Source organism: Rhincodon typus, chromosome 38 (assembly GCF_021869965.1).
Source record: "Rhincodon typus isolate 14 chromosome 38, sRhiTyp1.1, whole genome shotgun sequence".
NCBI lineage: Eukaryota > Metazoa > Chordata > Chondrichthyes > Orectolobiformes > Rhincodontidae > Rhincodon > Rhincodon typus.
In genome coordinates this window covers 16836721-16849917 of record NC_063369.1, presented here as the reverse complement: position 1 = coordinate 16849917, position 13197 = coordinate 16836721, and the positions used below count along the sequence as shown (strand labels likewise).

The window sequence follows — 13197 nt, the reverse complement described above, 5'->3', positions numbered from 1 at the left end:
GGGAATCGAAGTCAGAAATAGCACATGGTCCACAATCTGTTCCTGGGTAGTCCCATCAAACCTGCATTTATTGGTCATCCTTAATTGCCCTAAGCAGATATTGGTGGCTTCTACTTTTCATTTTTTTTTTTTTTTTTTTTTTTAAGTAAGAAGTGTTAAATATAGGTGCCTACAGACTGGTGTTACCCAGCCCCCAGAGCACAGAATGCTTGTTAGTAGCACTGAGAGAGCAACCTTCCAACAGTGTATCCTCAACCACCAACCACTGCCATTCTGCCAGGATTAAGGGATGTCCAGCGCACACCATGGCACAGAGAGTGTTACAAAGGTAGGGCTAAAGATAAACCAGATCAGGGCGTTTTTTCTGCTTACTCACATCAGATCCCAGTCGAGTGCAGCCTTCTCCACTTCCTTCATCAAATATTTCAGTCTTCGCTTGAAGAAGATCTCGAACCGTAGATCATCTTCAAAGACCACAGAGGTCTGCAATCCTCGTTCAACTATCTGCAGAGAACCAAAGGAACAAGGTGAGGGCCGCAACAGCCAGAACTGAACACAGCAAAACTCAGGTGCTCAGCTTTCAAGAGTTCTATCTTGTGGACCCAGGTTAATGCCACGGGACCCGTACCTTACTAAGACTGGGCATGTGTGGGACCTAGACCTGGGGGAAAGTCGGTACCCATGAGCCATGGAGAGCGGGCCTGTACCTGCAGGAAAATATAACTGCTGCTAACATATGGAAAGTGGGTAGCTATGCCCCAGGGAAAGTTGAGCTGGAGTATTTTCTACCCCTAGGAGAGTGAATGCCCACACTGCCGGGAATGTTGGTACATCCATAGGATTGCATCCCAAGGAGTGCCATTGCCCATTAAGTGTTAGAATCAACACAGTCTATCCTCTAGGAAGAAAGGGTACTCCTAGCTCAGGGAGAGATGTTGTTTCCACAGGAAGCATACCCCAGGGCCCATTAGTCTTCTCTACTCAAGGGAAAACACTATGAATGGCTGTAGCTTGTCCCTATAGTGGAAGGTCCTCATCAATGGTACCACTCTACCCTAGTGGCCCTACCCAAGGCCACACCATCCTTCCTACAGTAAGGTGGCCTGAATGAACTGCAAAATCCCAAACTAGCCAGCAATTTATAAAGAGCTCACCCAACCAGTAGGCATGGAGGTGGGACTTCGTCTCCTCAAGGACTGTGCGGAGGTCACTCTTACCAATACTGTCATGGACAGATGCAACTGCAGCTGGCAGATTGGTAAGGATGAGGTAAAGTATTCTTTTCCCTCTTGTTGGTTCCCTCACCACCTGCCACAGACCCAGTCTCGCAGCTATGTCCTTTAGCACCTGACCAGCTCGATCTGTAGTACTGTTGCTGAGCCATTCTTGGTGGTGGACATTGAAATCCCCCACCCAGAGTACATTTTGTGCCCTTGCCATCCTCAGTGCTTCCTCCACGTGTTATTCAACATTGAGGAGTACTGATTCACCAGCTGAGGGAGGACAGCATGTGGTAATCAGCAGGAGGTTTCCTTGCCTGTGTTTAACTTGAAACCATGAGACTTCACGGGGTCCAGAGTCAATGTTGAGGTCAACACCCTCCCGATTGTACACCACTGTGCCGCCACCTCTGCAGGGTCTGTCCTGTCAGTGGGACAGGACATATCCAGGGATGGTAACGGTGGTGCCTGGGACATTGTCTGTAAGCTATGATTCCGAGAGTATGGCTATGTCAGGTTTTTGCTTGACTAGTCCATGAGCCAGCTCTCCCAATTTTGGCACTAACCCCCAGAGGTTAGTGACGAGACTTTGCAGGGTCGACAGGGCTGTTTCCGTCGTAGTCTTATCTGGTGCCTACGTCAATGCCAGGTGATCCATCTGGTTTCGTTTCTTTGAGAGTTTGTAGTGATTGGATACAACTGAATGGCTTGCGAGGCCATTTCAGAGGGCAACTGAAAGTCAACCACATTGCTGTGGGTCTGGAGTCACATGTAGGTCAGACCAGGTGAGGATGGCAGATTTCCTTCCCTGAAGGACATTAATGAACCAGATGGGTTTTTTCCAACAATCGGCAATGATTTCATGGTAACTGAATTCGAATTCCACCATCTGCCATGGTGGGATTTGATCCCAGATCTCCAAAACATCAACAGTCTAGCGATAATACCAATAGGCCACCACCTACCTTCAGTACAAGGCTCAGATTAAGGCTCAGTACATCTTGTCTATTATTGAGTACCCCCGAGGAAAGGCACATCTCTTCTTGCATGCACTAGGACAATTTGCAAGGGTAGTAATTTGAAAGAAAAATCAAAATTTACACTGTAATCATCTGCTGCATTGTCCAGGGCAATACTTGTAGCATAGAGTCCATCTGCCAATCAATCAACACTTTGCTTTCTGACAGTATAACGTTTTCCCTTTACTTTATCATTTTTTGCCAAAGGTCCTGCAAGGTGAAAAAGCCTTGATAAAATGTGCCTGCTTTTTTCTAGTAATACTCAAGTCATAGAGTCATAAGACCAAGTCCCTTGGCTTTGAACTCCCCTGCCCCAGGGAAAAGACCTTTGCTGTTCACCCTATCCATACCCCTCAGGATTTTATAAATCTCTAGAATTCACCCTTCAACTTCCAGCGCTCCAATCAAAAAGGTACCAGTCCATCCAGGCTCTCCTTATAACTCAAACCCTCCATTCCTAGTCCGTCGTTACTACCCCTATTGTTGTTATATGGGTCGGTCCCAGCCGATTGAACTCCCAAGACTCTCACCTAACATTGCAGCTCCTTACCTCATTCCAGACATTGTAGTGACTGAGAAAACAGCCCATCTCCCCCTTGGTCAAGGGTCGGCCCGAGTAAGGGTCTTTATAATCTGGCAGCATGGTGATGCCAAGGGCCTTTATCTGGGTGCTGTTGAAGGCTCTGTATGGATAATTGATGGGGAACGTATTAGCACATTTCAGGAGGCCAACACGAACCAGCTAATACAAGAAACAGAATCAAATGCAGGCCATTCAGCCCCTCCACCTGATGTGATCATGGCTCGTTTTCTAACCCAACACCAATTTTCCACACTTTTCCCATGTGAGGAGGTCAAAACTGAAAAACGAGCAGCATGGAAGAGGAGAACTCATTTCACAAAAGGGAAAAAGCTTAGGTTCTGATAGGGCTATGCCATTATCTCAAGACATCCCTCACTTACCTCCATGTGGCAGCACGGTGGCTCAGTAGTTAGCAGGGACCCAAGTTCGATTCTACCTTCGGGTGACTGTCTGTGTGGAGTTTTCACATTCACCCTGTATTTGTGTGGGTTTCCTCTGGGTGCTCTAGTTTCCTCCCACAGTCCAAGGATGTGCAGGCTGGGTGGATTGGCCATGGGAAATGCAGGGTTACATGGATAGGGTAGGGGTTCGGTCAGGCGGGCTGCTCTTTGGAGGGTTAATGTGGACTTGATGGGCTGAATGGCCTGCTTCTGCAATGTAGGGATTCTATGATTCTACCCAGACTGATTGGGCCCCTGCAAATCCTTTCCTCCCTAACGGTTGCACCACTGGGTCTGCAACACCATCGGAACGCTCAGAAGTTTTAAACTGATTAACTGCAAGTGATTGCCAGGTGATAATAGTCAGGGTATAATAGAGGATAGAATGCAATACATGGGAAAACAGGAAATAGAAGGTGGGTCCCAGAAATAGAGGGTGGCCCAGAAAGCTTGCTTCTCCATTAGATCATGGCCAATCTTTCCACCTCAATGCCATTGTCCTGCACTATTCTCATCACTTGACATCTTTAATACCTACAAGTTATACTCTACATTCGAGATTCCAAGGCTCTCTGGGGAAGGAATTCCCCATTCACCATTGTGAGAGAGAAGAAATTCCTCATCTCTCACTTGCCTTGCCTCTGTATCGGTTCCTGCAATATGGAGACCAAAGCTGTGCACAATAGTCTTCAGGATCATGCACGTTGAAGACAAACGGAATAGGGCTGAAACCTTGTCTAGAGTTACACACTGAATTCAGATTTGTAACTCAGTTACCTTCCATCAACAGCATCAATCACTTTGCATGCAATCTCCTGCTCATATAGAGAATCAAGCATTCGCATTCTCCTATCTGGGCGGCGCTTCAAGTTGATCAGAAAAATCTAGGAGATAAAAATTGCAAAAAATGCTTAAAATTGAACATTGAGTTCAGGTATCTTCCAATAAGATGAGCATATACGTACATAAGTGTTCGTTCATGGAATGCGTTGTCACGGGCCAGGCCAGCATCTGTCCCCATCCCTAGTTGCCCTGTTGAACTGAATGGCTTGTTGGGCCAATTCAAAGGGCAGTTGAGAGTCAACCACATTGCTGTGCGGCTGGAGTCACATATAAGTTAGACAAAGCAAAAATGGCAGCTTTCCTTCTTAAAAAAGGATACTAGTGAATCAGATGGGTTTTTAATGATGAATTTTTGACAGTTTCACAGTCAACATTTGAGACTAGCTTTCATACCAGATTTTATGAATTCATCGTGGCATGTGACCCCACGTCCCCAGGACGCTAGCCTGGGTCTCTGGATTATTAGACCACTGACATTAACACTACGCCGCTGTCTCCCTGACCCTCTGATCCTGGAGTGTGCTAAGCAATACAGTCTACACAGTAAAAAAGGGTCCTCATCCAACAGGGTAGTGAGCCAGAAATGGAAGGCAATTCAAGCTGCTCTGAAACCTCTACCAACAAAGAGTACAAGAGCTGCAATGTTGCAGCATCACCATCATTCCACATCTTCCTGATATGAAAGTACATCAATACTCCTGTGAAGAAGTCAAAATCCTGAACCTTCCACCTATTCCTAGAGGAAGAGGGTGGTGTAGTGGCAATGTCACTGGATGAGTAATTGAGAGGTTCAAGCTAAATCTTTAGGGACAAAATCTCACACAGCAACTGCTGGAATTTAAATTCAAGCAATAAAGCTGCTCTATCATGGTGACCTCAGAGAGAGAGTAACTTACTCTAGACTACATGTGACTCCAAACGCACAACATGGTCGATTCTTAACTACCATCTGAAATGGCCCAGCAACCCGCAGCAATTAGAGATGGGCAAAATGCTGACCTGCCCACACTCTAACAGCAAGTTTAAATAACGATCTTACCTCATCGAAGCCCATCTTAGCCGGATACTTTGGTGACACAGACAGGTATCTGGAAGGCTCCATGGGAGCGTGGTTCACTGGAACATAAATAGTGTCTGATTATGGAGGGTTCACCACTTGATATCTCCAAGACGGAGCGTGCACACATACAAACTGTCTACTCAGTGAAAGGAGGTGGGCATCCAGCTGATGCTGGCGCTTTGAAACAGCCATTCCACTTAGTCCCACTCCATCCTCAACATTTTCCTCCATCAGGTATTTAAAAATGACTGTCGAATTTCCTTCTGCCGCCCTTCCAAGCAGGGCATTCCAAATTGCAACATTCCAGTCCTCCCACACTACATTCTCCTTCTCTCCTCCTGTACTCCATCTCCCCGGTTCTCTTGCCTTTAGTGGGTCACCCATAGAGGATGTTTATTGTCCGACTCCGGTTCCTGGATGTCTGCATGTCAAAGTTCGCCTGATTTGATGTGTAGCTGGGAACATACAAGTCAGTCACAGCGTGCTACAGAGACTGAGCCCCAATAATCCCCAAAAACTGACCCTTGTTGCACCAAAACCCATGATGGGGTGTCACAGTGGCTCAGTGGCTAGCAATGCTGCCTCACAGCACCAGGGACCCAGGTTTGATTCAATCCTTGGGTGACTGCCTGTGTCGAGTTTGCACGTTCTCCCCATGTCTGAGTGGGTTTCCTCCAGGTGCTCTCCCACAGTCCAAAGATATGCAGGTTAGATGGATTGGCCATGGGAAATGAGGGTTATAGGGTAGGTTAAAGGGGTGGGTCTAGGTAGGGTGCTCTTCAGAGGGTAAATGCAGACTTGAGTCAAATGGCCTGCTTCCACACTGTACGGATTCTAGGATTGGAAACAAAACAGACAGAAAAAAAAAAATCAGTGTCACTTACCCATAACCTCCAAATGGACGTGAATGAAGCTATCCACCTCATCCTGCATTGTGCTGGTCGATTTCAGTGGCACCTGCAGGAACCCATACTGCTCTTTATTACAGATATACATCTGCACCTCTGAAACAGAAAGCAAAGCATTTGCATCATTGCAGCTACGTCTATCCTAAAAACTACACTGGTTGGTATTATACACTTGGGTAGTATAAAATATGCACAGATGGTCAGCGTAGATTGTCACTTTGGTGATTTAAGATGCGACAATGTGTTACAAAAACAGCGCTTTGCATTTATATAGCCTTTCATGATCTCAGGCAGTTCCAAAGAACATCGTAGTCAATAAAGTTCTTCAAAAGTCTCAGCACCTGAAGGAAACAGTAGCCATTTTGCGAACAGCAAGCTTTCATGTTCTATCCCAGGAAGCTGAGGGTTGGAGTATGGGTTCAAATAAAAACTCCAAACCAGCCAGTCACCAACTTTTGCAAGGCAAGGATAGGAAGGATATGGAGAACGGAAGGCAAAGGGAAGTCAAGACAGAAACACAGGAAGAGTGTTTGGCCCTTCAAGTCTGCTGCACTATTTGATAAGATCAAGGCTGAGCAATTTGTGGTCTCAACTCCACTTTCCTCCTTGTTCTCTATCCCGCTTATCTATCAAAAATCTATCAAACTCAGCACTGAATTAATTCAAAGATCCATGCTCCACTGCCTCTCTGGGGGAAAGGAATTTCAGAGGCTAATCTACTTGGGGAGAAATCCCTATTTCTGTATTAAAAGGGAGATTTCTAAGAGGCAGCCATGAGGATGGTTTCCCTCTCAGAGCGACTGTAGAATTCTCTTGCCCAGAAAAACATGAAGGTACATATCAACCATGAATGAATTGAATGACAAGACAGGCCAAGTGTACTGAACAGTCTTGCCCTGTTCCAGTGTCAGTCTAAAACACAAGCTCAAAGGCATGTCCAGCAACTCAATGTCCACATATGGTCTCTTTACTGTTTAAGAACAGGCCTTTGACTCAGACATTATGCAGCTCAAAGGCAATAGTCACCTCCTTCTCCAAAAGGAACATAAAAGACTTATATTCCCTTGTGTATAGAGAGTTTATGCATATTTACTCTACAAGGCCACAGCTGGAATACTGTTTTTTTAAAATCATTCATGGGATCTGGACATCATTGGTTAGGTCAGCACTACTGCCCATCCCTAACTGCCCAGAAGACATTTGAGAGCTAACATTGCTGTGGGTTTGGAGTCACATGTAGGCCAGGCCAGGTGAGGATGGCAGATTTCCATCTCTAAAAAAGAAAGAGCCAGATGAGTGTTTGTATCAATTGACGGTGATTACGTGGACATCATTAGGTTAGCTATCAATTCCAGATTTTTTTTTTGGTTGAATTCAAATTTCACCATCTGTGGCGGGATTTAACCCAATGTCACCAGAATATTTTGGATTCTGGATTACTAATCGAGTGACATTACCACTACACCACTGTCTCCCATTAATTATAAACAGTTTTGGTCCCCTTAGTGAGGGAAGATATATTGACCTTGGAGGCAGTCCAGGAAATGGTCAACTAAGTTGATTGGCTCAGAAGAGGTTGAGCCTGAACTCACTAGAGTTTTAGAGGAATGTGAGGTGACCTTATTGAAACGTACAAGATTCTTAGCAGATTTGACAGGATAGACGCAGAGAGTTTTTTTCCCCCGTATGTTGTGAGACAGTCTAAGACCAGAAGAGAATCCTTTTTTCAATTACCCATGGTATGTGGGCCATGTTGACTGGCCCAGTATTTATTGCCCATCCTCAGCTGCCCTTGAGAACATGGTAGTGAGCTGTCTTCCTGAACCGCTAGAGTCCATGTGATATAGGTAGATCCTCAATGCCATAAAAGGTGGGAATTCCAGGATTTTGACTCAGTAACAGTGATATATTTCCACGTCAAGAGGGGGAGTGGCTTAGAGGGGAGCCTGAAATGCTTAACGTGCAGGTTCAGTTAAGAGAATTCTGAACTCGGACTCCCAAGTTCCTTTGGGCTCCCATGTATCTGCTGCCTTTGTCCTTCTAAATAGAAATGGTCATGGTCTTGGAAGGTGCTGTCTGTGAGGCTCATTGATGAATTTCTATGGTCCATCTTGGTGGTACACAATGCTGCTGAACAGGGGGAATGGAGGCTTGTGGATGAGATGCAGGCTGCTTTGTCCTGGATGGCGTCAAGCTTCTTCAGTGTTGCTGGAGCTGCACTCATCCAGGCAAGTGGGGAGTATTCCATCACACTCCTGACTTGTGTTTTGTGGATGGTGGACATGCTCTGGGGAGTCAGGAGGTGAGTTATTTGCTGCAGTATTCCTAGTCTCTGACCCACTCTTGTAGCCACTGTATTTATATGGCGAGTCCAGTTGAGTTTCTGGTCAATGGCAACCGACAGGATGTTGACAGTTGGGTTATCAGTTAAGGTAACATTGTTAAACGTCAAGTGGCAGTGGTTATATTGACCCTTATTGGTGATGGTCATAGCCTGGCATGTGTGGGGCACAAATGTTACTTATCACTCGTCAGCCCGAGCACGGATATTGTCCAGGTTTTGTTACATTTGAACATGGACTGCGTCAATATCCGAGGACTTGTGAATGGTGCTAAACATCGTGCAATCATTGGCAAACATCCCCATTCTGACCTTATAGTGGAGGGAGAGGTCATTGATGAAGCAACTGAAGATGGTTGGGCCTCGGACACTACCCTGAGAAACTCCTGCAGAGATGTCCTGGAGCTGACCTGACTGACCTCCAACACCCATAACCATTTTTCCACGTGCAGATATGACTCCGATCAACAGAGAGCTACCCTCTGATTCCTATTGATTCCTGCTTTGCTAAGGCTCTTCGCTGACACGGTCAAATGTGGCCTTGATGTCAAGGGCCGTCACTCTCACCTCAACATCTCAGGAGTAAGGGGTCATTTAAGACAGAGATAGGGAAGAAGATTTTTTTCTTCTCAGTTTGCAGTGAATCTGAGGAATCATTTACCACAGTTGGCTACACAGGCTGGTAATGACTGAGATAGGCAGACTTTTAATCAGTATAGGAATCAATGCTTGTGGGAATAAGACAGGACAATGGAGTTGAAGATTATATCAGCCATGATAAATTGAATGATAGAAAAGACTTGATGGGCTGAACTGCCTACTTCTGCTCCTATGTCTTATGGTCTTAACAAAGGAGATCAAAGAATATTAAAGGATTTGATAGAGTAGATGGAGAAACAGCTAAGAATTAAGCCATAACGTTAACCCGGGCTCAAATGCTACATCTCTCCACAGCACTATGCACTCAGACATGTCCCCCACAGACTACATTTTGTCACTCACCTGCTTGTCGACATGAGAAAGCAAAGACAATGATGTCGTCGAATGACCACGTGTAGTCTGGGTGTGGAGGGTAAAATGCCAGTTGCTTGGAGGCCTCTTTACGAAGGTCGATCAGCATCGTGGAGTGGACCATGACGACTGGGAAGCAGCCCAGCCGGTCCCGTTTCCGTACGGGCACGTAGGCCGGGGTCCGTTTGTAATAACCCTTCCAAGCGAAGGAACTCATTAGTATACAACACAGCTTCCAACAGCAGCACTGACATACAGAAGATATCAGTCGTGTCCCAGGGGATAATCCAGGCTTGGAGCCACGGCGACCCAGACCGGGGTATGGCAACGCCGGGGCTGGGGCTGGGGCACGGCAACACAGTGGCAATGGGCCGATCTGGGGTCAGACAGCAGAGAGTGTCACCCCCAGAAGAACATGCTTAAAGATTTCTTACTATGATGCATTGAAACACCATCCGGATGTGGAATACAGTGCTGACTCACTGAGACGACTCAACCAGGACATGGGAGCAAATCCTCTCCAAGATCATCTGAGCTCAGGCTCATTACCAAACAACTTATATTCACACTGCAGGGGATATCACAGTAAACACCTGAGATAAGGAGGATGAGACAGCGAGGAATACAATTTCAAGGAATTTTGATTAGAGTAATTAGTGAGAAAGCATTGCCATTGATGGGAACACAGATTTAAGGAATATTAGCAAAATAACCAGAGGTGAGATGTAGAATGAAAGTTTAACGAGTGAAATAAAATGAACTGGATTGTATTACCTTAAACAGTTTGATTAGTAACTTTTAAAAGTGACTTGGGCATATTATTTACAGGGGAATCATTTACAGTTATGGGGAGAGAATAGAGGAGTGGGACTAATTGGTCAGTTCCTTAAAGAACAGAAACAGGCACAATTGGCCAAATTATCTGTTTTGGTGCAGAAACATTTTAAAATGGAAAATGGGACAGAACTGACCCAGGGAAACATTGAGAATGGTTTTACTGATGGGTTTGAATTTAGAAGGCACAGCCATTAGTGGAAAAGTTGGAAAGAGAGAGATCGATCTCATGGCAGACACAGACTTGGGCACCAACTGAAGGGCAAAGGAAAAGGAGTTGAGACGAAGGCGGAGGCTCTCCAAGGGGTTGAGATTAGTCAAGGTCGTCACAGGTGAGAAAGTTAAGAAACACACAAAAATGGAAGTTGAACAAGAAAGTTAAATTATTCTAGACCTACCTCGGCAGTCATTCCACACCAGAAATTGGAATATGCAGAGCGCGAGTCCAACATGGGAGCCACAACTGTTTTGTTCTCTGCTATGAGGAGGTTTAAGGTGTCAGGGTTGATCAGGAAGTTGTCTGCATCAATAAACTGAGAAGGAGAAGGAGAAGAGCATTGGAGTGTAGCAACTCCAGAAATCAGATTGCCAGCAAGAGAGATGGTACACACACACACACTCACAGTGTTCAGGTTAGGCAAGCTCTCGACACAGGCTGTTGAATACTTAAAAGAAAATCCTCAAAGCATGACTTATTGCCCTGTAACTAGGCGTCTGAAAATGAAGAATTGAAATGTTGCCAATTGTATAAAAGTGCAATGACATGGTGTCAAGTAGAAACACAAGGAGGTCATTCAAACCTCTCAAAACCATCCTACCACTCATATCGATCTGGTGTCCAAACTCAATTTGTTGACCTCAACTCCAGAATCGTTAATTCCCTTGTCTAATAAAAGTCTATCACTCGCAGTGCTGAAATTTTCAATTGATCTATAGCCTGCTCAGTGGGAGAGGTTATTCCAGATTTCCATTATTGTGTACGAGTAAGTGCTTCGTGACATCACCCCCGAACAGCATGGCTCTAAATTTAAGATGATGTTTTAGCTTTCTGGACACCTCCCAATCAGAAGAAAGAGTTTCTCTTCCTCTAAACTGTGGGATGGAGAGATGTACTTTGATCCAGACTGATTATTTCCTTGGAACTGCTCCCAGAGGTGCAGGAGAAACCTCGTTTATGCCTGTAAGCTGTCATACTCCCAGGCTCAGACTTCACAGATTCTGGGCAACAGCTGCAGACCCAGCTAGATCATGATTCTCCAGCCACATCCCTCAGAGGGCCATTCTAATCCACCTCCACCCAACTTTAAAGGAACAGTACACCTCTATAAAAATCAGGAGGGCTATTAATGACCTCACAAACATTTGTACACCCAACCAGACAGCGAGCTAATTCTTTTAACCCAACACTGAATCAACTAGCAGTGGCTATTGGCCCAATTATCTGGTGCTTCCCTTTCATGCCGAGGGGAACACTGTATGTAGTTTTGAATTGCTATCTTTTAGACTGTTAATTGCACACTTGAAATAAAAATCCCACATTGAAGTAGAAGTTAAAAGACATAGTGCCTTTAAGGATACCATGTTGTATAAGAATAAGCAAGTATTGACCTGTAGGTCTCCATGTCACTGGGATTTACCTTGGATCACCTCTGCATCTAGCAGAGAGAATAAACCTGCATTTCTGTCGTACCTTTTATGACTTCAGGACATTCAAAAGCATTTGCCACCAATGAGGTACTAAGTGCAATCATTGCTGTAACGTAGGAGACATGTAGCCAACATGTTTACAGCAAGCTCCCAATATAGCAATATGATCAGAATGACTAGATGGTCTGTTTTAATGATATTGGTGGAGGGATAAATACTGGCCACTGAGTGGCATCACCTCAGTAAATACTGGACAGTGACTGGAGTGGACCAAGAGCCCTTGACCCTCTGCCTTGGAGGGAGAGCACTACCCACCGAGTTTTGACTGACGCTTCGTTTTGAGGCCCAGAACAAATTCCATTTTGCTCAAACTAGACCATCACTTGTATTCATTCCAGCCAATCACATGCTCCTTGACATGCAGGAAGAGTAAACAGAATGCCCACTCAAAATCGCCGGCCTTACCAAAACATAATCAGCCCATCGATCCCTGGCTGCATTCAGTGCTGCTTGCCTCAGCTTCATCACATGCTCATAGCGAGAGTCAGACCAATGCTTAGGCCCCATTTCATCAAAGTAGGATCTGAAACCGGACATTGCAAAGCACACACAGGACATTAGTACCCAGCACCATACCAAGAAGAGCAGTTAATTGATTCCTGTCTGCGCTGCCTATTCATCTCTGCTACTCTGGCCACTCAATACTTCCGTGCAGTCCACTCCCTTTCCTGAACATTCTTCTCAACATGTCAACTTCACTCAGGAAGTCATAACAGGCTATCAGGCAGTCTATTGAGAAGATATTTAGAGAAAAACTGAGGTCCCTCAATATAATGAGCTTTTGCAATTCTCTCACCCACCTCCTCCATTTCCATTTCTCCTGGTGTTACAGGCTTGCCACTTAGGAGGCCATCAGCAGCAATACCACAGAAAAGCCAACCCCAAGATGCTGTGAAAGTCAGAACTCGGACTTGGCAAAGTACCTGTAGTTCTTTCGTTGTCTCTGGAATTCCTTGACCTAATCACATCATGGGAGCCCCAATGAGTGCAAACATTCAACAAGGCAGCGAAGTGGGAAGGGCAAAAGAGGTGGAAATGAATGCTGCCTAGACAGCATTGACCACAAATTTTTAAAAAAATACTGAAGCACAAAGACATTGGTCTATACAATAACTTGCACCACAACAACAGCATCACATGCTCGATTGCACTCTACATTGCTACAAACTGGGGTTCCTCATTAACTCATCCTTTGGTGAAGGCAACAGGGGGAAGAAAAATCGTCATCACT

General features: G+C 45.3%; 1 protein-coding gene across 3 annotated transcripts in view; it reads right to left on the bottom strand.

Moving 5' to 3' along the window:
* Positions 1 to 13197, bottom strand: part of colgalt1b (collagen beta(1-O)galactosyltransferase 1b) — a 49147-nt gene that overhangs the window by 8573 nt on the left and 27377 nt on the right. For all 3 annotated transcript variants that reach the window (XR_007265748.1, XM_048618022.1, XM_048618023.1), the window contains exons 3-10: positions 12372 to 12489; positions 10658 to 10792; positions 9417 to 9621; positions 6050 to 6169; positions 5145 to 5221; positions 4040 to 4146; positions 2790 to 2922; positions 377 to 504 (exon numbers count right to left, since the gene is read on the bottom strand). Coding sequence is in view for 2 of the 3 variants with exons in the window: in XM_048618022.1 (XP_048473979.1) it covers positions 377 to 504; positions 2790 to 2922; positions 4040 to 4146; positions 5145 to 5221; positions 6050 to 6169; positions 9417 to 9621; positions 10658 to 10792; positions 12372 to 12489 (1023 nt within the window). In the remaining variant the exon portion in view is untranslated. The remainder of the gene's footprint in view (positions 1 to 376; positions 505 to 2789; positions 2923 to 4039; positions 4147 to 5144; positions 5222 to 6049; positions 6170 to 9416; positions 9622 to 10657; positions 10793 to 12371; positions 12490 to 13197) is intronic.